This window comes from Acomys russatus, chromosome X (assembly GCF_903995435.1).
Source record: "Acomys russatus chromosome X, mAcoRus1.1, whole genome shotgun sequence".
NCBI classification, from domain to species: Eukaryota; Metazoa; Chordata; class Mammalia; order Rodentia; family Muridae; genus Acomys; species Acomys russatus.
The window spans coordinates 81,528,147-81,554,114 of record NC_067169.1 but is presented as its reverse complement, the minus strand read 5'-3'; the positions used below and the strand labels follow the sequence as shown (position 1 = coordinate 81,554,114).

At 38.4% G+C, this 25,968-nt stretch overlaps 1 protein-coding gene across 2 annotated transcripts in view; it reads right to left on the bottom strand.

Moving 5' to 3' along the window:
- Positions 1-20,077, bottom strand: part of Tbc1d8b (TBC1 domain family member 8B) — a 68,031-nt gene extending 47,954 nt beyond the window's left edge. The window contains exons 1-3 of one of the 2 annotated variants that reach the window (XM_051141263.1): positions 19,792-19,926; positions 1,818-1,882; positions 950-1,060 (exon numbers count right to left, since the gene is read on the bottom strand). Coding sequence is in view for 1 of the 2 variants with exons in the window: in XM_051141261.1 (XP_050997218.1) it covers positions 950-1,060; positions 19,792-19,921 (241 nt within the window). In the remaining variant the exon portion in view is untranslated. Of the gene's footprint in view, positions 1-949; positions 1,061-1,817; positions 1,883-19,791 lie in introns of both variants that reach the window. The other variant, XM_051141261.1, reaches the window with a different exon arrangement.
- Positions 20,078-25,968: the final 5,891 nt, after the last annotated feature.

The following is a 25,968-nucleotide window of genomic DNA, read 5'->3' as shown; positions in this document are numbered from 1 at the left end:
AGAAGGAAAGAAGAAATCATTCACTCAATATTTAAAAGGCCATAAATAATGAGATTCTAGTTTTGTTCAGTGTTATGATGGAATTATAGAGAAAGTACCAAACTATCATTGTGAGTTTTTTAAAAAATGATTCTGATCTGTATCACTGGGAACCTCTTTCCCACACTGCTCACAATATACACCGTGGAAAGATCTGGACAACCTGAGCATGAATGACTGTATAGCACTCCCTGTAAATCATTCCATTGCATTTCAATGTTACATGCCTTTTATGAAGCAATGTGTGTATGAATAAAAACTCAAATGTTCAGGCTTCTACTTTTTCAGGGAATAACCTTTAAGTTTGGGCTCACCATAAACTCCATGCTCTCCTCATCTCAGTTATCAGAAGAGGGAAAAAAAATAAAGAACACCAGTATTTAATGGGGAAGGTCCAATCTTCCTAGCAGTTTGGTTATAAAAAAAAAAAAAAGACAGGTAGCAAGAACAATGACTAACAGACACTCAGAATCTGCACTGCTGGACCACATACTTCAGGTCTCTCATACCAGTGGAGTTTTAATCTCTCAGTAACCTGTATCATTCTTAAAGGGAGGTGTTGCCATTCTTTCAAAGAATGGTTGCATTTAACTTGCATCCAAATCTGAAAACAACTGCAAAGTAGAAGTAAACTTGAATATTCAGTTTTACTACATACAAAGCACTTGCAACAATGTTAATGTACAGTGACATTCAATTTGAGTTGATTTTGATTTTATTTAAGATATTCTATGCATTTAAACATGATGAAAATCCTCATTAATAGGAATGTCTTAGTACACGTATTTTCATTTGGGTAGTTATTAATTCTTCAATTTGGAATTTCAAGCTCAATTAGCTCTAACATAATTATCTTAGTCTCTTGAATCTACTTGAATTGTAGGGTTTTTTTTTAAACAATCATACTTACCACATGCAATTGACAAATAAACTTGAGAATCTGGAGTTTGATGCAGGATGCGAAATGGAGCCACTTTAGCAGTAGAGTCTAACACAGAATCAAGAGTCCCAACCAGAAGCCCTGTTGTGATATAAACATTGTTAGGACACAGACTTTCTAAGAGATAAAGTAAGTGTTGATTCATATGATAAAGTAATGAATTGATTTCACAAATTCTACTCCAGAGTCTTGATTGAGATTTTTTTCTTAAAGTAAATATATTTATGGAGGATAGGGAGATAGCTCAGTCAGGGACCTGTGTTCCAACCCTAGAGCCTTGATCAAACATGCCAATCAAGGTGGCACACACTTGGTAATTTGAGCATTGGAGAGGCAGAGGTGAGCTGGGTGTCTGGAGATCATGGGTTAGCCAGCCTAGTCTGCTTGGTGAGTTCCAGAACAAAAGGGGACAACAAATCAAAGGGGGAAAGGGTAGATGATAGCTAATGTCCTCTGGACTGCAAGCACGTGCACACATACATCACACACTCATATTTACCCAGACCTAACACAGACAAAAAAAAAATATGTATTTGAAATGGAAGGACTAACATTTATCAATACAAGCAGTGTTTGGGAAAGAAAAATATGTAGGCTCAATTGTCCAAATCTCTTATTTGCAACACTGAAAAAGTTCTGTAATAAGGTTGTATATTTATTAGACAAGGAGGAAGAATCTAGTACTAGAGACTATGAGAGACTGAATTCTAACTTTGTCACTAACTCCAATTTGGGCACAATAAGTAGTTTCCATTTCTACATCCTCATTTGTAAAATAAAGAAGTCAAAACAATTGATTGCAAAGGGTATTGTAAAGGGGAAATAAGTTATTACTTACAGCAGTAGTCCTCAACTTTCCTAATGCTGTGACCCTTTAATTCGGTTCCTCATATTTACCCAGACCTAACATAACACAAACCATAAATTTTTTTGTTCCTACTTCACAACTGCAATTTTGTTACTGATGTGAACAGTAGTATAAATATCTGATGTTCAGGATATCTGATATGTGACTCCTGTGAAAGGGTCGGTCAACCCACAGGTTGAGAACCGTTGACTTATGGCAATGCTCAGTATGCAGCGAAACACTGAATATTAGCTAAGCTGTATTATATAAGAACACCTTAAATTTTTATGTAAGGTAAAAATTGTCATTATTAAGAATGCTTCAGCAAAATGATTTTCTTTTCAACAATTCCTAATTCCTTAATGTTGAATTCATGCTTCTTACTTAATTAGATCTATTATAATTATCTGATCATATTTCCTACTACTTCCTGGAACAAAATTTTCTGTTTTCTTAAACAGTCAGTTAAATTTTACCTTAGGGTCTTTGTTGAACAATAATCTCTTTCCTGAGAAATGGTAGCAAAATTCTTCTAGCCCAGCCCAGCTAATCCAAATTGCATATTTCCTTTAAAAACCACTTCCCCTATGAAATCTTTAGTACCAATGCCAAGAAATAATGCTTTCCTTCTTCTCTGAATACTTATATACTTAAATTCTATACTACACAACCGAGTATTTACTTATTAGTCTGGTTATTATAACTACTATCTAAGTGGTGCATATTTAGAGATTAGGTCTCTGAGAATAACTATTTTTCCTACCTCTGGGTTTGTAGCTTATCGTCAAGCACAATAAGGCATAGTGTGTTGCCTTAACTATGGCATGGAATGGCTCAACTTTATACGTCTACTTTTCTATTTTTAAAAGCTTTGGTTGGCTAAGTGATGTTTTTGCTCCATGGGCATTTTTAAAATTCAGCATATATAATCTCAAGAAAAAATTAAAAACAATTATAAACCAGGATTTTGGTTCTTTTCCTACTTTTACCCACTTGAAAGTATTTCAGATTTCAAACTAGCTTTGAAAGAAAATATAAGTACACTGGCATATATGGACTAGGAAATCATTAAAATCATAAAGGGAAGCAAATTAGAGAATAACAGAAAAGAAAACGACTCAGTTGGAAAGATAGGAGTGTGGATAAGGGACTAAACATAAAATAAAAAAATGTCATAAATGTAGCATAATGTTAGCTACTGATATGACCAAGGATTTTGATAGTGGGAAAATTCTCAAAGATTTCTGGGCGTGGGAGGGATGGCTCAGTGGTTAAGAACACTTACTGTTCTTTTTCCCCCATTCCCCTTTTTATTGTTTGTTTAGCTTATACTTTAAAAATCAAGTAAAAATATTAATTTGACATTCAACTGCCAAAGAAGGTCACAGCAGGGCACATACTTAGGGCTTGATTGAAATTGTTAACCAGCTGGTGCAACAATAGACATTTTCATACATATGACCTTAGTACCTAAAAATCTTCTCAACCAGGGTCTCCAAAGGAATTGTAACTCATACCAACATTTTTTAGGATAAGATATATACAAAGAATAACCATGTGTTCTTTGGAGATTTAGGTACTCCAGAGCATCCAAATTTGAATACACTTTGGGAAGTGAGGGGCTTGGTGCTTGCACTAAGCAACTGTGCTACATTTTCTGCTGCTTTGTTTGGACAATGTCATCTTATTATGCTGGGTTTCATCATGCAGCAAAATGAATAGGGTATAAACAGGAAAGTATGCCAGCCGGTCAGGTGTTCAAATGAGTGACTTTTATTCCTTTTCTCTGAAAGGGTGTGTGTGTGTGTGTGTGTGTGTGTGTGTGTGTGTGTGTGTGTGTGTGTGTGTGTGTGTCTGACTTAACCAAAGAGAGTGACTATGAGACCAACAGGTTTTTAGACCTTGAATTTGAAAAGCAGAACAAACCAGGTACCCACCAGTTTACTGAGACCCAGCAGGCTTGGTGGTTCTGCATTAAAAGTACAGACTGTTAAACTGGGAGATGAAATACATCTTCCACCCTTGGTAAGTAGAGGGCGGTATAAACTCTTTATACCTAAACTCTTGGCAGCAGTGTCAATATGATCAAGGTAGATGTGGAATAGAGATGTTCTCAATATGGCTAGGACTCAATAAAGCTAACACACTAAAACCATGCCTACATTTTGAAAGAAAATCCACAAAACCCAAATGGGAACTTTTGAGATCTTTTTCATTTGAAGGTAATCTCAATGCAATTAAATTCACAAATATTCTATGTTTTATTAGCCTACCCTAATCATCTAAAGCACACATTGCAAACATACAAATATCTATTCTCTCCATCATGGTTTTAGAAATGTGGAGAATAGATTCCCCCTTCAGTTGCTGGTCAGTAGGTGTGTCTTCACAATTAACTTAAGCAAAATTCATAGAAAATAGCAATTAACAATGATTTTCTTTACTTGTTAACTCACAAGGAAACACCTTCAGAACCGCATTTTGTTAAAGGTTCTGTACAAAATGTAGAAAACCTGAACTACACAAATATTGAAAAGTTAAAAATTCCTTAATGTTTTATTCCTGGTACCACTACCACAATTTACAGGACAATATACCTGATGTAATGAAAAGAAAAGAAAAAAAAACCCAAAGCTACAACAGATAAATGACCTCAGGAAGGTAGACCTAATTGACACTACATTGCATTCATCAATAGCTGCACCTTTTGCAAACTGTTGCTACAACAGTCCTAAACAAGAAGAGTTTCCTGTTTAAGCTGCAGTAACTTTTCTAACTATGGATCATTGTTTCTTCTGTGGAAAATTTTTACAGTTTGTCTAATGTATTTGGGACGACTCTCTCAAAGTAACCTGTAGTTATCCCTACAACTCCTCTTGCACTTGCGCTCTCTCTCTCTCTCTCTCTCTCTCTCTCTCTCTCTCTCTCTCTCTCTCTCTCAGAACTGTAGCCTTTTTCTGCTGTTTTTTTTTTAACCTTCTGCTACCATATCCACTGGTTCACCACCAGATCTATAGCCACCACCATAGGGACTGCCTGAGCTTCTTCCACCAAAACTGGCCCCCTTCATGGGTCCATTATAATTTCCAGGTCATTATAGTTCCCACCAACACTATAGTTACCTCATATCCTCCTCCACCATATCCACCACCTTGGTTTCCACATCCTGGTCCACCACCACCGTAGCCTCCTTTACTACTGTGACCAGGACCACCACCGTAGTTGCCACCGTCACCTCCAAATCCATTATGTCCACCATCATCACCTCCATAACTGCCTCTGCTGTCATCACCTCCACCACCTTAGCCTCCTCTTCCACTAAAGTTTCCACCACAACCCATAAAGTTGCCAGATCTACATCCACGATCTCTCTGTGATCCAGCACACTGCATCTTTTGTTTAGAAAGAGCCCTTTTCACTTCACAATTATGTATTTCCGAACAACAATTTTATCAATTGTGTCATGATCATCAAAAGTTACAAAAGCAAATTCTCTTTTTTTTCTTATTTTTTCCTTTTTTTATTAATTTATTCTTGTTACATCTCAATGGTTAACCCATCCCTTGTATCCTCCCATTCTTCCCTCCCTCCCCTTTTCTCCTTACTCCCCTCCCCTATGACTGTGCCTGAGGGGGACTTCCTCCCCCTGTATATGCTCATAGGGTATCAAGTCTCTTCTTGGTAGCCTGATATCCTTCCTCTTAGTGCCACCAGGTCTCCCCCTCTAGGGAACATGGTTAAATATGAGGCACCAGAGTACGTGTGAAAGTCATACCCCACTCTCCACTCAACTGTGGAGAATGTCCTGTCCATTGGCTAGATCTGGGTAGGGGTTTGAAGTTTACTGCCTGTATTGTCCTTGGCTGGTGCCATAGTTTGAGCGGGACCCCTGGGCCCAAATCTTCCTATCATAATGTTCTTCTAGTAGGTTTCTAGGACCCTCTGGATCCTTCTACTTTGCTATTCTCCCATGCTTCTCTCATCTAGAGTCCCAATAGGATGTCCTCCCCTCTGTCCCAGTTTCCTGGTAAGTGAAGGCTTTCATGGGACATGCCCCTTGGGCTAGTATGCAGATATAAGTGAGTATATACCATTTGAGTCTTTCTGCTTCTGGGTTAACTCACTCATTCTGATCATTTCTAGCTCAATCCATTTGTCCACAAATTTCGGGAATTCCTTGTTTTTAATAGTTGAGTAGACTCTGCCTGTCTTCCATAATTGCTATGGTTTCAATCTCGCCATACTTTTCACAGTAGTCTCTCAGATTATATTCTTGTCTATCTTCTTAAATATCACCAACAAAAAATTTTCTTCACCATTAAGTGGGCACCAAGCTTTACAGAATCTTCTCCAGAAACAGCTCTCTTTGCTTCCACTACCCCCCATCAACCTTGTGTGGCCAAGCACATATTTGCAGCATCCACCTCTTCAACACAAGAGTAGGCCACAAAACCAAAGGCCCTGGAACATTTTGTTTGGGGATTTCTCATTGCCACACAGTCTGTAAGTGTTCCCCATTTCTCAAAATGTTCTCTTAAGCTATCATCTGTGGTTTCAAAGTCCAGACCACCAATAAGCAGGTTCCTCAGCTGTTCTGGTACCTTTGGATCATGGCCCTTCTCCCCACCCCACCCCCAGAGGGGATGGGGTCAGGCTAGGGGTGACCTGGTGGCCCTTTTACCTCCATTTTGAGACTGTTCTTACTTACTGTTCTTGCAAAGGACTAAGCACGCACATGACAGCTCACAACAATTCATAGGCATGCACATGGTGCACATAGATATATGTAGGCAAAACACTTACGTATAAAAAATAAATACATCTAAAATATTTTTTTTGTTTTTATCCTTGTTTTATGTTTGAGAGGGGAGAAAGGAGGGAAGGAGGGAGGGAAGGAAGGAGGGAGAGAATGGAGTTGAATAGATAGGAAGTTGAAGAGGGTCTGGGAGGAGTTGGAAAGAATATGACCAAAATATATTGTACATAATTTTTTTAAAAAATTGAAAAAAAAGAAGTATACATGGCACCACAGCACCCTAATACCAAATGGCAAGTGTTGAAGACAGACATACATACAAATAACATTATACAATCTGAGCAGGTTATATCTAGGAAAAAAATAAAACAATTACTGAAAAAAGTACCCATGAACTGGAAAGAAAGCAAGAAGGGGTTCATAGGAGGGTATGGAGAGAGGAAAAGGAAGTGGAAAATGGTATAATGATAGTATCAAAAATAAAAGAAAATTATTTAAATAAAGAAGATGGGACGATCTCCCATGCTCATGGACCGGTAGGATTGACATAGGAAAATGGCCATCTTACCAAAAGCAATCTACAGATTGAATGCAATTTCCATCAATTTCCCACACAATTCATTACAGATGTTGAAAGAGCAATCCTCAACTTCATAAGGAAAAAAAAAAAAACCCCAAACAAGCAGGATAACTAAAGCAATACTGTACAATAAAAAAATTTCTGGAGGTACCACCAGATCTGGTTTCAAGTTGTACTACAGAGTGACTGTAATAAAAACTACATGGCATTGGCATAAAAAAAAAAAAGACATGTTGATTAATGGAATTGAATCGAAGACCCAGAAATAAACCCACATACCTATGGAAACCTGATTTTTGACAAAGAAGCCAAAACCATACAATAGAAAAGAAGAAAGCCATATTCAACAAATGGTGCTGGTCTAACTGGATGGCTACATGTAGAAGAATGCAAATATATCCATATTTATCACCTGCATTAAACTCAAGTCAGAGTGAATCAAAGACCTCAACATAAACCAGATACACTAAATTCAATAGAAGAGAAAGGAGGGAAGAGCTTTGAACTCATCAGTACAGGAAACAACTTCCTGAAAAGAACACCAACAACCTTGGCTCTAAGATCAACAATTAATAAATGGGTCCTTAGGAAACTGCAAAGCCTCTGTAAGCCACAGGACACTATCAATAGGACAAAATGACAGCCTACAGACTGGGAGAAGATCTTCACCAACCATACATCTGACAGAGGGCTAATATGTAAAATATATAAAGAACTCAAGAAATTAAACACCACAAAACAAAATAACCCAATTTTAAAAAATGGGATACAGAGCTAAACAGAAAATTCTCAACAGAGGAATCTCTAATGGCTTAATAAAGAAATACTCAATGTCCTTAGTCATCAGGGAAATGCAAATCAAATGACTCTGACATTCCATCTTACACCAGCCAGAATGGCTAAGATAAAAAAACTCAAGTGACAGGACATGCTGGCAAGGATGTAGAGAAATGTGAACACTCCTCCATTGCTGGTGGGAATGCAAACTTGTACAACCACTTTGGAAATCATTCTGGTGCTTTCTCAGGAAATTGGGAATAATTCTACCTCAAGACCCAGCCATACCACTCCTGGGCATATACTCAAAAGTTGTTCCACCATACAACAAGGACATTTGCTCAACTATGTTAATAGCAGCTTTATTCTAATAGCCAGAATATTGAAATAACCTAGATGTCCCTCAACAGAAGAATGGATAAAGAAACTGGTACATTTACACAATGGAATACTATTCAGCTATTAAAAACAAAGACATCATGTAATTTGCAGGCAAATGGATGGAACTACAAAAGTTATTCCTCCTGAGTGAGATATCCCAGACTCAGAAAGATACACATGGTATGTTCTCACTTATAAGTGGATATTAGCCATAAAGTACAGGATGACCATGCTACAATCCACAGACCCAAAGAAGCCAAGGAAGGCCCAAAGGAGGATGCTTGATTCTCGCTCAGAATGGGTTGAATGAAATAGACGGAAGGACCTGGGTGGGAGAGAGGTTGAGGAGGGTAATGGGAATGGGGATCAGGTTGGGGAAGGGAGGACAGGGAAAGAGAACTGAAATTGATGGGGGGAAGCATCTCTGGGACAGGGGAGGCCCCTGAGAGTCTATGGGGGTTTTCCTAGCTGAGACTCCTAGTAGTTGGTTAAAGAGCCTCAAGTTGCCATCTCCTGTAGCCAGGTGGGACTTCCAGTGGAGGGAGGGGGACACCAACACACCCATAAATCCTTTAAAATAAAATTGTTTTAAAAAAGAAGTAAAGAGTAAAATAAAGTGGGATAAAGTTTTGCCTATTGAAATGCTTCAAATTAGGATAGCACCCTGTAGTGGGTTTAAATTAAGGCTCTTTAAAATCATATAGCAGCAAGGTTTCCTAGTCCACGTGGCAGGTAGGATTTCCAAAAAGAAAGTTTCTGCAATGGTAGCATGTGAATTATAAAGGAAAGAAATAATTTGATAGAGTCAAAAGTTAGGGTATGGGCTAGGGATGCAGTTGATGGCAGAGTGCTTGGTAGCATGCATGAGATACCAGAACTTGATCCTCAGCACTGCAGAAGTAAAAATAAAAGTAATGTATGAACTGAAGATTTTATCGAAGAATCAAAGATTGGAAAATATAGACAGATTTATTTAAGAACAGATCCTTGATAAGAAACAACTGGAATGAAAGAGACAGGGAAAATGATTATCTTTCAACTAGTGAGGAGGGAAATATCAGAGGATTTCAGCATACAAAGAAGGATGATAATTAAGCATCAAAGTAGTAGCTGTAAGAAGTTGAACATTTGGTAAAGGACAAAAGGAAAGAGGAGCTAAATATACGCAGATAGTCTTCTAGGGTATCATGAGTGAACTCACTCAGGAAATGAAGAAGGGGGGAATGCTCTCAATTTAAAGGCAGGAGAATGAAAACAGTCAAAAGACAAAAGAGTAGTAGCAAAAGATAATCAAGAGATTGACTGAAAAATCAATTTGTGTACACACACACACACACACACACACACACACACACACACACATATACATATAATAAATTGACTAAGTTGTCCAGATAAAGAAATTAAAACTCCTGACAAAGAAATTAAAATTCCTGACACTATATTGGAACCCCACCACTTAGGAAGACCAGGAACTCAAAGCCAGTTAGGGGTCAGCTTGGTCTATATGTTCTATCTCAAAGGGGAAAAAAGATATTTATTTACACCAGGGCAGTTTGGCTGCTAGTTTACTTGACAAGTCTTCCAAGAGTTTAATTTTAAACAAGGTTTGGGAAGAAGAAACATAGCTGCAAGAAAAGCTACTGATTTAGTTATGCGATTTTTAAGAAAACTAACTCAATTCTTTTCATACACATTATAAAAGGTAATATTAGAATAACTGATGAAAATGGGTAAAGTTTGACAGAAAGAAAAGTGGTGATGTGGCTGTCCAAGGAGGTGGAGAGGACACAAAATCATTTCCAAGTGACATAACAATACTCTGATAGGTTGTGACACTAAGGACAAAGTGGTCAAAATCACTGACAAGAAAGGTTATTATTTTTTTGGCAACAGAAATGTTGATGACATTATGTCTTACATAATAGAAAAGGAAATTGTTACGATTTTATAAGTGCACGAAATTAGGTGGTTAATATCAAAACTATGCAACAAGTAATTTGGAAGCTAGAACTAGAATACATTTCTAGTCACTTCGGGGAACTCTTGCAGCTCATTAAGCTGTAAGCACCCTCCAGTCCCTGCAACTCCTGCAGGAATTAATATATGCCAATGTCTGGGTTCTAAAAGTACAAGACAATAAGCAAGCCAGTTTGGGTTGCTTATCCATACACACAGAGATTCGTCATCCGCCTGCCTGAACACTGAAGGTTGTGAATCAGCCTCCTCATGGGAAGCCTCTCTGTAACTCCCATGAACTCAAGAGACTAGACGCTGTCAGCTTCACGGTAGAATAAGAAATTTGAAAATATAAAGATACTCAAAGTAGCCTTTGAATGACTGTAACTAAGATGTCAATCAATGTTCCAGATTCTGGTAAAGGTCCATGGATTTTGGTAGCATCCTGAAGAACAAATTACACCCACCTTCTTAAGGAAATAAGTACATTAATTAATGTGAAATGTGTTTTTTATTAAATGTCACAGTAAGATTATAAAAATGTCAAGTTGCCTGATACTTTTAAAGGGCAGTTTTTATGAACAATAATTACTATATACAAGCCAATCTTTTTGGCTGGATAAAGAACCTCAGACTTTGGAGATGAAAAATATCCTGACTAGTCATATAATCTAACCTCTAGTGCATTTGCCTCCTCTACAGTATCTCTGCCTTTGTTTCTCTAAGGCTGCCTGTTTCTAAAATCAAGAAGGAATTGTGTTTCTAAAGGTTATATTCAGGGACCATTATTTGGGTTTATGATCTGCACGCAGAATGACTCTCCTCTTTCTTGAATACTGCTGTTCATATCCTAAAACCCTTGCGATTTGAAGGGTCATTTAGTTTTCATTTTGCAGTTAGTCCCACCAACTACATAGCCTATCCTGGATATAGTGGTTGAAAGTGTCATTCAACCCTGACTACTAAACCGGGTATCAGGGCTCCTCTTTCTAATCCCAACACTTCAGAGATGAAGCCAGGAAAGTCATGGGTGCAGTCATCCTCAGCTACACAGCAGGTTCAAGACTAACTTGGGCTACCTGAGACTTATTTCCCAAACAAATCCAAACCAAACCACCCCAAGAGCAGAGAGGGTCTGAACATACACAGACCATTATATTATGGACTCTATGATTCTTTTTATTATTTTTTCAGTATCCAGGGCCTTGTGCATGCTAAGCAAGCTCTCTAACACTAAGCAACATCTACATTAACTGCCATGGTTCTTTTAATGTAGCCTAAGATGGCTATCTGGTTTGGATATCAAATATTTGATAATATTATTATCTTGTGATACGAACTACATTGACCCTTTTTATAAATGTAAGCACTGACCTAGGTACCATTTGTACAGTAGGGAGGACTTAAAACATAGTACACGCCTTTAATCCCGGCACTCAGGAGGTAGAGGCTGGTGGATCTCTTGAGAATGAGGCCAGCCTGGTCTACATAGTGAGTTCTAGGATAGCCATGGCTACAAAGTGGTACCCTGTCTAAAAAAATAAATCTCTCTCTCTCTCTCTCTCTCTCTCTCTCTCTCTCTCTCTCTCTCTCTCTCTCTCTCTCTCTCTCTCTCCCCCCTTTTTCTGTATTGGAACAGTGATTGTGATGAGCAAGGAATTACAGAGTTGAATGTTAAAGGAAAGGCCATGGAAACAGCTACAGGTGGAAGATACTGACTCCTTGTGGTGGCTAACACTGGCTGTGAACTTGACATACCTAGGAAGGAGGAACATCAACTTGGTAGAGGAACTGCCTCTACCAAATTAGCTGGTAAGAACACCTGTAGGGCCATTTGCGTGACTGCTAATTGATATGTGAGTACCAAGCCCTCTGTGAGTGGTACCATGCCTAGGCAGGTGGACCTGTGCTAAGAAAGGTAAAAGGCTCAAAGCAAGCCAGCAAGCATTGTTTCTCTCTAGTTTCTGCTTCCAGCTCCTGTGCTGGGTTCTGCTTTGGCTTCCCCAGATCATGGATTATAACTTCTAAGATGACATGAATCCTTTCCTCCCCAGTGTTTTTTATCAGAGTGTTTTATCACAGCATCAGAAAAGCAAACTATGACATTTCATTACCAGTATGCTAGTTTAGTACACAAATTAACGTGTACTTTTTGGGGGGGGAGGGGGAGGGCAAGCAGCCCTGGTTATAAAGTAGATTGAGAGTATCGTGTAAGACAACACTGCTTTAGCTGCAGATGAATAATGTAAATGAACTTTCTAATTACTAGTAAGATTTATTTCTAGTCTATATAAAATGTTTGGTTATAAATTGTGTTCATAGTAAAAACTGTTGTAACCTTATAGCTGATTCTTTAATCAGTAGTTGTCATGCTTACAAAGTCTAGCCAGTACACCTTTACTGAATTTTTTATAATGTCAACCTCATTAAATGTTAATGAGAAAACTAATTAGTATACTGCCCATGCACCTAGTAAGAAACATATTCAAATAAAAGTGTTTTCAACAGAGGTTGTAGATTTTCCTGATTCTATTATTTTGCTACCAGATCTAAACAGAACTGTGAGTGCTTATTTTAGAATAACCCAATAGCCACATGGCATTTTGAAAGCTGCCAATTTTACACTCAAGAGCTTTGAAAAACAGTTAATAAAAAATAATTTTTTAGGTTCTATTTTTCAAATTTGAATATTTTAAAAACATTTGGTTCATTTAAAATAAGAAAGCAAAGACAATAAAACCCAGAAAATGCTATTATCCATTGCTTTAAAACTTTATTCCTTTATCCTGCATAAGGAAAACAAAGACCCTATACGTTAAATTAAAGAGACCAAGGGAGTGTTAATTTTTAGGTCTCTTTAAGTCACTGAGTTTTTCCTTTGGTACAGATGAAGCTATTCGTCTTCAACAACCTTTACATAGTTATAACGTACATCATATCTTGAGCCTCATGTTTTCAATTCCAAATAAATACATCTGGAATATTTGCTGTGTCCTCAACAACTGTTTTGCTTTATTAAAATCATTCCTCCCAGTTAAAATAGCCTTCTTAGTTCTCCCTAGGAAACAGCCTCCCAGATATTGATAGTGCTTACAGACAAATGATTTAATTTAAAAAAATGATCCAAATTGGATTTTGGCATAAAGCTCCACAGATGCCACACTGGAATTCTGCCGAAAGCATTTCAGCTTTTGTTATTAATCACTGATTTTAGGAAAACTTTGTTTCACTTTACAGCACCTCTGCTAATCATAAATTATATCAGAGCTAGGTATAGAAAATTGGATTGGAGGTTTCAATATGTATTTCTTCATAGATGAAATAAGTCAACAAATTGCTCAACTGAGCCAGGTGTGGTGGCTCATGCATTTAATCCCAGCACTTTGGAGGCAGAGGCAAGCAGATCACTGTGAGTTCAAGGCCAGCCTGGTCTTCAAAGTGAGTCCAGGACATCCAGGGCTACAAAGAGAAACCCTGTCTAGAAAAAGCAAAACATAATAAATTGATAAATAAATAAATAATTGTGCTACAGACTATCCTAGTAATGATATATTTGGCTTACTTGTGTGCCAACTGTTCTAGAAGACTGCAAACTTTGTAGGAACTATGCTTGATCTATTAACCAAACTCTATCACAATGACTAGCTACCATCCCATTTTTCCATATCTGGTCACAGTAAAATTATTTCCAATTTATCCTGTTCCCAAATATAGAATTGGCTCATATACCAAGTTCCTCCAATCTCTGCTCATAGACAGATGAACCCTTTCCTTGTTTAGTATATCTTACTTTATCCTTCATATTATTTATCACCTCCTGTCAAATCACACAAAATATGACTACTGCTCTTAACTAGAATGAGATGCTATGAAAAAAGAATTTTGTTTTATTTATCGCTTTATCATCGGCACTTTAAAGTAGTTCTTGGGGCTGGAGAGATGGCTCAGTGGTTAAGAGCACTGGCTGTTCTTCCAGACAACTTGGGTTTGATTCCTAGCACCCACACCAAGGTTCACAACTGTTTGTAACTCTAGTTCCTTGGGACCTGATGCCTTCTTCTGGCTTCCATAGGCACCAGGCACTCGTGTGGTACACAGGCACACATGCAGTCATGCCATCCATACACACACAATTTTAAAAATCGAACAAACCAGTTCTTGATTTTTAGAAGGCATTTAGTAAATACTTGTTCAGTGAATACATACACCACCATATTTAAGATTTTGTATTATCATAGCAGTAGCAAAGAGATGAAAATGACAATTTGTCTAACAAAAAGGCAACACAAAACCGATGTCACCATTATTACAACAGTACGGCAAATGTCAAAATGCTTTTTATTACTTTCAGCTTGCTTTATACCTATAGTTCTTCCTGAACTGTCCACAAGCAGCGTGAGATTTCACCAGCTGAATTGTTATTCCTTCCTCAATAATTATGCTTTAGCTGGGCATGGAGGCACACACCTTTAATCCCAGCACTTGGGAGGCAGAGGCAAGAGGATCTCTGTGAGTTCAAGGCCAGCCAGGTCTACAAAGTGAGTCCATGACAGCCAAGCTACACAGAGAAACCCTGTCTTGAAAAACCAAAAGAAAAAAAAATTATGCTTATAAAAATACTAATAGGATAACCAATATTATATGTATTTTTAAATACCACTCAGCAGTACAAGAGATACTTAGATCTATAAAAGTATTATTTGGGGACTTCTAGGTTTAGGACAATCATAGATCAAAGGAAACTTGGTCATGATAAACTATTCTAATTCCTTTACATTATTCTGATTACAAACAACAGATGCATAATCAGCACCATAACATTATCTAGTATTTTGCTCGTGTGATGTTATTATTCTTAGACATATTCAGTATTATGACTTCACATCAATTTTCATATACAACATGGGAAGATAATTATTAGGGGAAATGGTGTGGAGACAGGGGAGTGAGGGAGTGAGGAGAGAGGGAAAGAGGAGATAGCCATTGAGATATCCAGAGAGTACCAAGACTGACTTCTTTGGTCTTTCAGGCTCTAAAATAATATTTCATATACAGATTTTAAAACCCATTTGACCTACACTACAGTGATCCGAGATAGAGACAACAATGTTAATTTCCATTCCACGGATGACTAAGCCAAGCCTTCATTTGTTTAAAAAAAAAATGCAACTTGAAAGGAGCCAAATACATATTAAAGTATCAAAGAAGGTCAAAGAAAAGAGGTTAGTAAAGGAAATGCAATCACTGGATGGTGCATTTGCACACTATGAATGCTGGTTCATAGTTGTATTATTGAAGTAAGAATCCTATAAGATAACTAACATCCAGAGAATTTTTTAAAGGTATTCATTTGTGTGGGTATTGGTGGTTTGGCTGCACGTGTAGCTGTGCACCACATGCATGTCTGCTGCCTCTGGAGACCAGAAGGGGGCGTTAAATCTCCAGGAACTGAAGCTACAGACAGCTATGAGCCACCATGTGGGTGCTGAGAACTGAACCTGCTCCTCCGGAAGAACATCACTGCTATTATTTACTGAGCCTTCTTTCAAACTCCCAAGAGACCTTTAAAGCTATTTTTTACTTGATTTTACAGAGATCAGATGCTCCAAGGATCAGGGAGGGGGCACAGAATATGATTTGTCCTTCTTGGTGTGTGCCATGTGTGGTCTCCTCCTCCTCCCCCCACTTTTTGTTTTTCCGTTTTTTCAAGACATTGTTTCTCTGGGTAGCCCGGCCAGGCTATTCTCAAACTCAGAGAACTCAGAGATCCACCTGGCTCTGCCTCTAGAGTGCTGGAATTTAGAACATGTGCTACTACCACCCCACTGGGATTTTTTTTTTTAATAAGCCAATATTTTATTTGACTCTGAGCATGAATGTGTAGGGGGAGCAGGACTTTGCAGACTTATCATAAAAGGGCATGTTGACCCTTTGAGTACCAGACATTTATTGGATAATTCCTTTGTGAGCATGGAATGCAGAGGTATTTTGCTAATATATATGCAATATGAACATTTTCTCAGTTGGAATTTTGAGTTGAGGTTTAAACAAAAGAGCACTTTTAGCAGGGCGTGGTGGCTCAGACCTTTAATCCCAGTACTCAGGAGGCAAAGGCAGGTGGAGCTCTGTGAGTTGGAGGCCAGGGCTACACAGAGAGACCTTGTCTGGTGGGGGTGGAGCAGGGGCGGGGCAGGGGAGAAGAGCAGTTTTGGGTTTCTGTGACATAGTCATTAAAAGGCTATACATTCTCTTTATTATATATATTTAGAGTAAGTCATTAACAGTGATTTATAAACTTACTTCAAATATTTTAAACTAAAATACTTACTTCATATTTAACTATATTTTAATTATACAGATGCTTTAATTTCAAAGGGACAGTACCAAAATAAGAGGGGATAAGGAGGAGGCAGAAGCAGGCTGATCGCTGTGAGTTCGAGGCCAGCCTGGTCTACAAAGGGAGTCCAGGACAGCCAAGGCTACACAGAGAAACCATGTCTTGAAAAACAAAAACAAAAACAAAAAAAGGAGGGGATAAGGAAAGAGAATACTTTATAATATTTTGTTTTAATGTTTATTTTCTTGTTTGTTCTACATGGAATTTATAAAAGGCCTGCTGATGGTAATTATAAATCTAATGTCTAAGAAGCTGTTCAACACTATTCAGGTATGAAAAATTCAAGAGTAAAGTTCTCTTGACAACCTACTTATGACTTGCTGATTTTCAGGTCCCCCTAAGTCTCCTTCAGCAGAGTACTTACCAGAAGATTGTCTGTGTAGTGGCTCTCATCTGCCAAGCAGAGAAAATTGCTGATTTGTGCTTAATAAGCCAAATATGCATAAATTATTTTAATTATATAAAACAAGGCGCTAAATTTAGCTGCAACAGTGAAATCTTTACCTTTATCAACCATGAGAAGGCAAGGGAGAATGTGAGACAACTAGAGAAATCCAGGATAAAATCATCTATAAGTAAATTAAAAAACAAAACAACAATAACAACTTTAGGTATAACAAAAATTTCATTCTGTTGTGACCCAGGATAATTAAGGAGGCTAAAGTCTGATAGTCAGTAATCTATCATATACCAACTAAAAAGTGTCTTAAAATTTAGAAAAAGGACCTTGTGATCTTATTGTCAAATTTGGCTTAACAGAACCATCATTATGAAAGAAAAATTAGCTCATCAGGCTTAGTGTGGTGGTGCATACGTATCATAACAGCACTTGGGTTGAGGAAAGAAAATAGTGAGTTTGAAGCTAGCCTGAGCTATATAATTAGCCTTCCCCCTCCCGCAAATAGAGTCAACTAACTTTACCAAATCAGTACTCAAGAGACAAAATATTGGTTATTGCCAATTAGCACATATCAAAGCAAACAAATTGTAAAGTACAATAATTAACATTTCCAGATGATCATTATCATCTCACCATTATGCAAATCTATAAACTATTCTTATAAAGGGGTAGCACATATCACAACACGTAAAATAAATAAAATGGACAAAGGCAAGTTTATACTGGCATATACTCATGCGCTGATGAAAGTTCAGGCAAATGAGTACAACACAGCAAAGCTCTTGGCTTCACAATTTTTACTAAGAAGACAGGAATTGCGCAGCCATGAAAATCAGCATACACTTTTTTTTTTCTGGACCAAAAGGAGCCAAACAAACTTTGAAAATGTCTCTTTGCTCCTTTTTGAGTAATTTTATTTAATTTACATGACTTCTGTAGTGATTTCAGGCATCTTATCACTGTCTCCGGTAAAACAAGCACGCAGAAGCAAACATACAGAAATCTTTGCTTATGTCTTCAGACAAATTTCCTTGTGTTCTAGCAATGGGGAGCTAATAAAAGGGGTAGGTGGGATAAAGAAAAGAAATCCATTCATAATTCACCTGTTTTAAGAAATTTCCATTTAAATGAAGCTGCCATTTAAGTGAAAACTGTTCTCTAAATAACTTGTAATTTTTAAGGATCAGAAAAAAAAAAAAAAAAGTAAAATGCTGGGTTTATTTTCAGGGCAATTTTTGTTCCCAGACTGCCTGGAGCCCCTTTTTAGAAGTTGGGTAAGATAGGTGTTACTTGTAAACTTATATGTCTTATAGGGCATATGAATTTGATCCACATTAGAGGAAGCTTGCCTTAACATATATATACATTTGTGATCATTGTCTTCCATTGTACACTCTCCATAAAGTAGGCACCATTTTTTTTAAACCAAGAGGGAACGCAATGTCACTGAAGGCAAGAAACTTCTTCATTCAAACTTCAGTCATTTGGTTCTAATTATATTTTTTCTAGTAAACTAGCTGACCCTCCTACTCTACTTCTACCCCCTCTGAAGCTAGCACATTAAAGGCAGGGAATGGAATTATAATTGTAGCATACAATAGTGCCTTAAGAGTGCATATATGAAATAACTGAACAAATGTCATACAACAGGTAAGAAATGAGAACAGGATCATAACTCAGGTCTTCAGATTTTTGCTTTTTTCCTCTACATCACCACCCCTAAATTAAGTCTGGTCCACCACTTCAAGGCCCTAATACCAAACCAGGAATTACCATGAAAACCAGCTCTTGTCTCCCCAAGGTCCAAAAGTTTGAAAGCCCCTGTCTAAGATGAAGGATTTCAAAATAGCATTCTTTGGATTCTTCAGAAATGGGCAGGTTTTGAATTTTTAAATTAAGAACTGTGGGAGACTGGATTAGGAAAGAGGAGTTGAACTTCCTTCTGTTTATTTGGTTTGGTTTACACATCTTTAAAAGGGGCAGCGCCAAACTCAATGGAGAGAAATGTATGCTTAAAAGAAACAGATTCCAAGGACTGAAAACTTGTAGATAGATAAATAGATCGATAGATAGATTGATAGATAGATAGATAGATAGATAGATAGATAGATAGATAGATAGATAGATCTCAAAAGATGCAACATTGGCAGAGGTGAGTAATTAATTCTGAGGGCAACTCCTCCACTTCCCCAGCATCAAGCATCCCCATGCCCTGACCCAAATCTCACTTGAAGCCTCTCTCTCAGGGTGTGACTGGAGCACCTCATTCTCCCCATGTCCTTACAATGTCCCCTACACACTAGCACTCACTCCCCAGGGAGTGTGATTATTTTGTATAGGTTTTGGAAAAAGTTAAGCCCACAACAGCAAACCTGCTCTCATCGCCGGTCTTAAAGGGACTAATAATCTAGCTAGCACACTGGTCATCAGCCCCTTCCCACAAGGGAAGCGACCCACCAGGTACTGGATTCCCCCTTAACTTCTCCCATCCCAGGCCCGACCCAAAGAGCAAGTGTTAGTCCAGTACAATACAATTGGGACTCTAAGGTAGCAGCGGAAAGGTGCTGGCGGGAGCAGAATCCCCAGTCAGTCGCCGCGGGTTTAGGACGAGGCGGCGGGCAGCAAGGAGTAACTGTTTGCCTTGCTACCTCCTAAGTGACAGTGGGCACAGCCCTAAAGCAGGTGTGCTGGCCACAACTGCTGGCTACCGCTTACCTGTAAGTCCCCCTCCGCCTTCTTCCCCGTAGCCTCGACGCCTTTGCAGGACAAAGTACTCGTTGGATCTTTCCATCAGCCACAGCTTCAGCGCATTTTTCAACAGCACTTCCTCAGGCTTCAGCCACATCTCGAAGAACTTTGTGCCGCCTCAGGAGAGGCGACCTATTTGTCCTCCTTACTTCTCCCCTCCCAGCCTGTCTTTACCCCTCCACTTCTCCTCCTACCAAATCTTCCTTTGGCAGTGGCGCCTTCGGAGGCTTTCCACACTTCCCCCAACCCTGCCTTCTCTCCCACGTAGGCAGAGAGAGTGCCAACTCCCTCCCACTGAGCCACCACCAGACTGGGAAATAGTCCCGCTTCGCCGCCTCTTGGGAGTTGTAGTTTTCTCTCCCTTTTCCTTTACACATTGACTTTTAGAGCAAGACTACATTTCCCACAATGCACTGGGTTAGAGTTAGGTGGGTCGGGGGCGCCTTCTAAGCAGTCCCGCCAACTGGCTAAGTGAGTTTTGCCCTTGTAAAGTTAAAAACATTTTTTCCCTTCAAGTAAGCTGACCTCGGGTATGACAGCAGTGTCTCTAGTTCTTTTTATAGTGATAGGATTAATTTGTTGAAAACAAAGTTTCCGGCATTTTTGAGTAACGGCCCATTAAGGAAGCAGTAGCCTGGAGCAACTTCCATTTATTTAGCTCCCGCTAGATACTAGGTGATCTCGCAGGTAGTCCTTACAAAAATCTTTCGAAGTAGATCCTCTGTTTTGTTAACCAATTAATGGAAAGCGCTAGCAAGTGAAGTGACTTATCCAAGATCTCACAATTGGTGATAAGATTGATTGTTCAAAAGTCTTGCCTAAATTAAACTCTTTATGCTAATAAGAGAAGAATATAAATCGCAGAAATCATATCATCTTCACCTGCATATGCGACTCTCCCTTCCCCCATGCTGCCTCTGTTTAACTACTGTAATAAATGATCGAACTTCTCTAGCCCAACTTTTTGGTACCTAAACTATTCATGAAGGCATTTTCTTTTTCTAAAACTGTTCTAAGGAAAACGAAATTCTTTGTAGGGTAGCCTTCATTTCTTGATAGCTTGGCCATGTTGCACAACTGCTTACACACTAAGATGAAAGAGGTCAGCTGTGGAAGGCTGTTTTTATTTGTTAGGAGAATTCAATCCCTGGAGCTAAAGAATAGAACGAGAACGAAACAGGCTTATGGGAGGAATTCAGCAAAGGGTCTAGACAAGTCGGCAAGGGTTCCAAAATGAAGAACTAGGGCCACGTGGAGCACACTCAGACTAGGAGTCCTGAAGGCAGCGAACTCTGCCCTGGAGGAGTGTCTCCAGGTTACATCTTCCAAGATGTGGGCCTTTCTTTTGAAGCAGAAACTATTTTTGTGGATGAAAAACACCACCACCACCACCACCACCATCACCCAAACAACAAAGACAACAACAAAATGAAACCCCAAACCAGGACAATCTGCGATTCTCTACTACCAAAACACAGTAGGTAGTCAAAGCAGCTCTCCTCACAGTATGGAAGAGGACCCAGAGCCTAGACATGATGTGTTTCCTAGTGTAACGTCATCCAAGTTTGAAGGTGTATTAAGATACATCATTTTTCCTTTTCTTCACAGTAAAAGGTCAATAAATGCAGCCAATGCAGAGGCCTTTTGTCTTCCTTTATTTGTACAGTTCCAGCCTCCATGACCTATGGTTATTGTGGGGCAAGGTGCATCAGAATCTCATGGTTCCTTTCCCACTACTCTGAACCCAGCCAGCTCCTAAACCCAGATGCTCTTTTATAAGTTCATGCCTACTTGAAGCTCAGAGCAGGGCAATTTGAACTCTTGCTTTTGTGAAAAACAAAACAAAACTTCACTGATTGTATAAAGAAAACATTTTTTCCCCCAAATTGAATGACATCTATCATGTTAAATTTTTGTCTGGGTCATAATCTACTTCAAGTCTTTGCAAACAGTTCTTTCTCTAAAAACACATTAAAGATAGTATGACTTTCTACTCACTGTTCAATTGTGTGTGCTACTGTAACTTAGGGATTACAAATGATCTTGAATCTCACTACTGGTACTTCCCGAACACTTATTGTATAGCATGCCGTGCTCATGAATAAGCCTGTGCTTTCTTTTCTGTGCTTTTTTCTCATGTTTAAAAATGCAGATTCAGAGACATTGTTACTTTTCTGTGCTTTTTTCTCATGTTTAAAAATGCAGATTCAGAGACATTGTTACTTTTCTGTGCTTTTTTCTCATGTTTAAAAATGCAGATTCAGAGACATTGTTACTTTTCTGAGACCTTACACTTAAACTAATGGCAGAGCTGGCATCTGAACCTGCAGTTATGCCTACAACCCAGACACTGTATCATCTCTGCATGTGTTCCATAGACACAAATGCAGTGTGCTCAGTGCAAAACTTCCTTCTCCCAAATTCCTCCAAATTTCTCTTAGTTTGGAGCACTACTGTTTACCAGGATGTTAAGTAAGAACTTTGGAATAAGCTTAGATTTCTTTCTCTTGTTTACTGTCTCCCTACCTGCACCAACTTGTGTCTGTGTGTGTCTCTCTTTCGCCCCACACTCCTGTGGTTAAGGATACCCCCACATCATGTTATTGCCATACAATTTAACAGCTTCCCCATTCACCTACTTGTATTTATTCTTATTTAGTAATATGGCATGAGGGTGTATTAGGCAGAGGCCAGTCTTCTGGATGACTGCCTCTTCTAACTAGTGGCCTCAAATACCTATGAAAGAATGTATGAGGGAAGAAACGCCCAAAACCCATTCCAGAGACTGTGATATAGAAAGGTTTCAGCTGTCATTTAGTTTATTGACTTATCTGAAGTGACACTAGCTAAGTTTATGTTTTTTTAAATGTGTATAGTAGGTTTGAGTGAAGTAAGATTAAAAATATTACTGTTTGAGGATGGTCATTTAAAGCATTGTTACTCCAAGTGGGGATCCCAAAGCAGCAGCATCTGACCACCTGGGCACTAGACACTCAGAGGCTCTTACCCTACACTAAACTTGTTCAGCTAGACTGTAAGTTTTAACAAGGTCCCCAGGTAATTGGTGGGAAGATAAAGTTGTAGATGCACCAATTTAAGGCAAATGGGATATTTGAAAATCAAACTACCACAAATTGGTGGCCATTAAACGTGTTTCCATTAAGTCCCTCACAGGCATCATTATTAAAAATGTAAGCTCTGCCGCCATAATGGGGTTTTATTGTTTGTTTTAAAAAAGACTCTATTAATACCTGTTCATTAACATTTTCTGGTAATTTCTGACAACGGTTAAAAAATTTGGGATAACATTTGTAGTTCCAGCTAAAAAGGGAACTGGACATACTGTTAACCAGCCATAAACACCAACAAGTATACCCATGAGTGCCTTACATTCATGAAATTACTTCCATATTAAAACAAAATTGCCTGGCAAGGTGGTACACGCATGTAATCCCAGCACTCAGGAGGCAGAGGCAGAGGCAGAGGCAGAGGCAGAGGCAGAGGCAGAGGAATCTCTGTGAGTTTGAGGCCAGCTTGATCTACAAGATGAGTTCAGACCAGCCAGGGCTACACAGAGCAACCTTGTCTCAAAAAGCCTAAATAAATAACTAAATAGTTGAGGACTAGAGTGGTTTCTCAGTGGTAAATACTGCATTAACCAAGAGGACCTGAATACAAAGCCTAGAGCAGCTATTCACACCTATAATCCCAGAGCTAGGTTTCAGGAGTGGAGATGGGGGATTATTAGGTTTTGCTGGCTGAGTTCAATGAGAAACTTCATTTCAATGGAATAAGCCAGAGTGATAGAGAAAGACACCTGATTCCTCCTCTGGCTTTTGTACATGCCTTCATGCACATACAACACACACGTGCACACACACACACACACACACACAGAGAGAGAGAGAGAGAGAGAGAGAGAGAGAGAGAGAGAGAGAGAGAGAGAGAGAGAGAGAGAAAGTTGAGGACCAGTGTTTCCTGTTTCCCAAACTTTTCACTGAAGTAGCTTTGTTGGTAGAGGACAGCACTAGAGGTCAAAGTGATCACCACAATCATTAATTCTTATTCTCGTGTAATGCATTAATTCAACTTTATAGTAGTTATTGTGCTTAAGGTGTAAGTATTAACTCCAAACAAAAACAATGAGCAAAGTAAATGACTAGAAAAGTAGGAGGCTGGGTTGATAATTCTTTAATAAAATATTTCACAAATAAACAATATCTCTATGTACAGAAGGGAGAGGGAATATTTCTAGCATTCCAATTATCTCTATAAATGTTTTTATTACATTTTCTGATCCAGTGTAGGGTCAGTTTAGATTTTAAATATAAGCCCCACATTCCACTAAATATGTTTTCAGACACCCTATTTCTTATGTTTACACTCACTGTACAAATGTTGTCTACTGCCTCTGCTAAAAGAATAAGTCTATGTTGTGACTCTCATGTGAGAGCATAATATGAAGTCTGGCCACAAGCACTGGAATTATTCTACCTTTATCTTCCAAATTGTAATGCATGTTATAAATTATAGGTAAGCAATAAATTACATTCAGTATCAGAGTAAGATGAAACATAAAAAAATAATATAAAGTCTGATGCTGAAGGTAAAGTATATCAAGTGATAGTAGCAGGAAGGAATACATGTCACAGGTGGCATGGCATGGAATTCCTCTCCTTGATATATACCAGGAGACTCCAAAATGTACATGTAGAGAATGATTTGTATATGAATGTGCAGACTAATATTATCTATAATGACCCAAAAAGTGAAATACCCCATATATTCAGCAACTAATAAAAGGATAAACAAAAGCCAGATACTCATGTGACGGAATATTACTCAACAATGAAAATGTATGAATGATTGGAATTGTATGCTACAATATGGGTGAGCCTTGAAAATATTACGCTAAGGGCAGTCCAGTCACAAACCCTTTATTATACAATTCTGTTTGTATGATATGTCTAGAAATAAGCAAATCTATAGAGACCAAAAACAGACTGGTGAATGCATGTGTGGGCTGGAAATGGGAACAGGAATTGACTATCAGTTGGCATGAAGGTGGGTTCTGGGATAATGGAATAAGGATCTGGGTTCAAATCCTGGAAGCTATGTTAACAAGCTGGGATTCCATTTCCCCAAAAACCATAGCTCAAGCTCTGGGAAGTCGAACCGCCTTTTCTAGAGACTACATGTGCCCACCCATCACTATACGTATGTATATACTTGGACACATATGCAACTATTTTAATTTTTTTCTATGTTAAAAATACCTTTCTCACTGAAACAGCTTGCACAGGGCCTACGTGGGTCTGCACCAGTTCCTCTGCACATGCATTACAGCTTTCAGTTTCACACTGCTTTGAGACTCCTGACTGTGTGAACCAGTGGGTCTATGATAATTGTGCCTGCTCTTGGGGCTCTTTCATTTTTCTGTTGGCTTGGTTTGTCCAACTTCAGTATGATGGTTTTTGTTTTATCTTATATTTCATTTCATTAAAAAGAAGTCAACCCTTAGATACAAAAAAGAAATCTGAAAATGACCCCCCACAAAACTTAAATTCTTTAAAAATATAGGGAATCCTTGCACTGCAGGCACGTTGTCACATAAAGCATGTGTACACTGATCTTGATAACCATGGTCTTGAGGTGATTCAAGCATCTGTGTATTCTTAAAATGTTTAACAAAAGAGAATATATGTTCTGATTCATTAACAACATACCACCGGTCATACAGTCAAAAGAGAAAACTAGAAGAAAGCTTTAAACTACTGAAATGATTTCTAATGCCACGAACGGTATAAATACAGATTGGCATGAAGATCTCTTAACCTTGCATTTTATTGCTGACCCACTTTATTATTTACTTTGTTGACATCTAAAACTAATCCAGTCTGTTCAGTGAGATTATAATGGTGTAAAGTATATATAAAATTCACACTACAGGTTTATTCTGTACTGATCAAATATATCAATGACCATTTATACCGAACTATTCTTTCCTCTCAAAACTAAGTGTATTATATACCAAAGTTAGCCCATGATAGCTAAATTGAATACCAGATGCAATCTTTCATTGGAATATTTTATTTACATTTTATATTTAAAGAGAATCAGTACAAATTGGGGGCATATTTACAG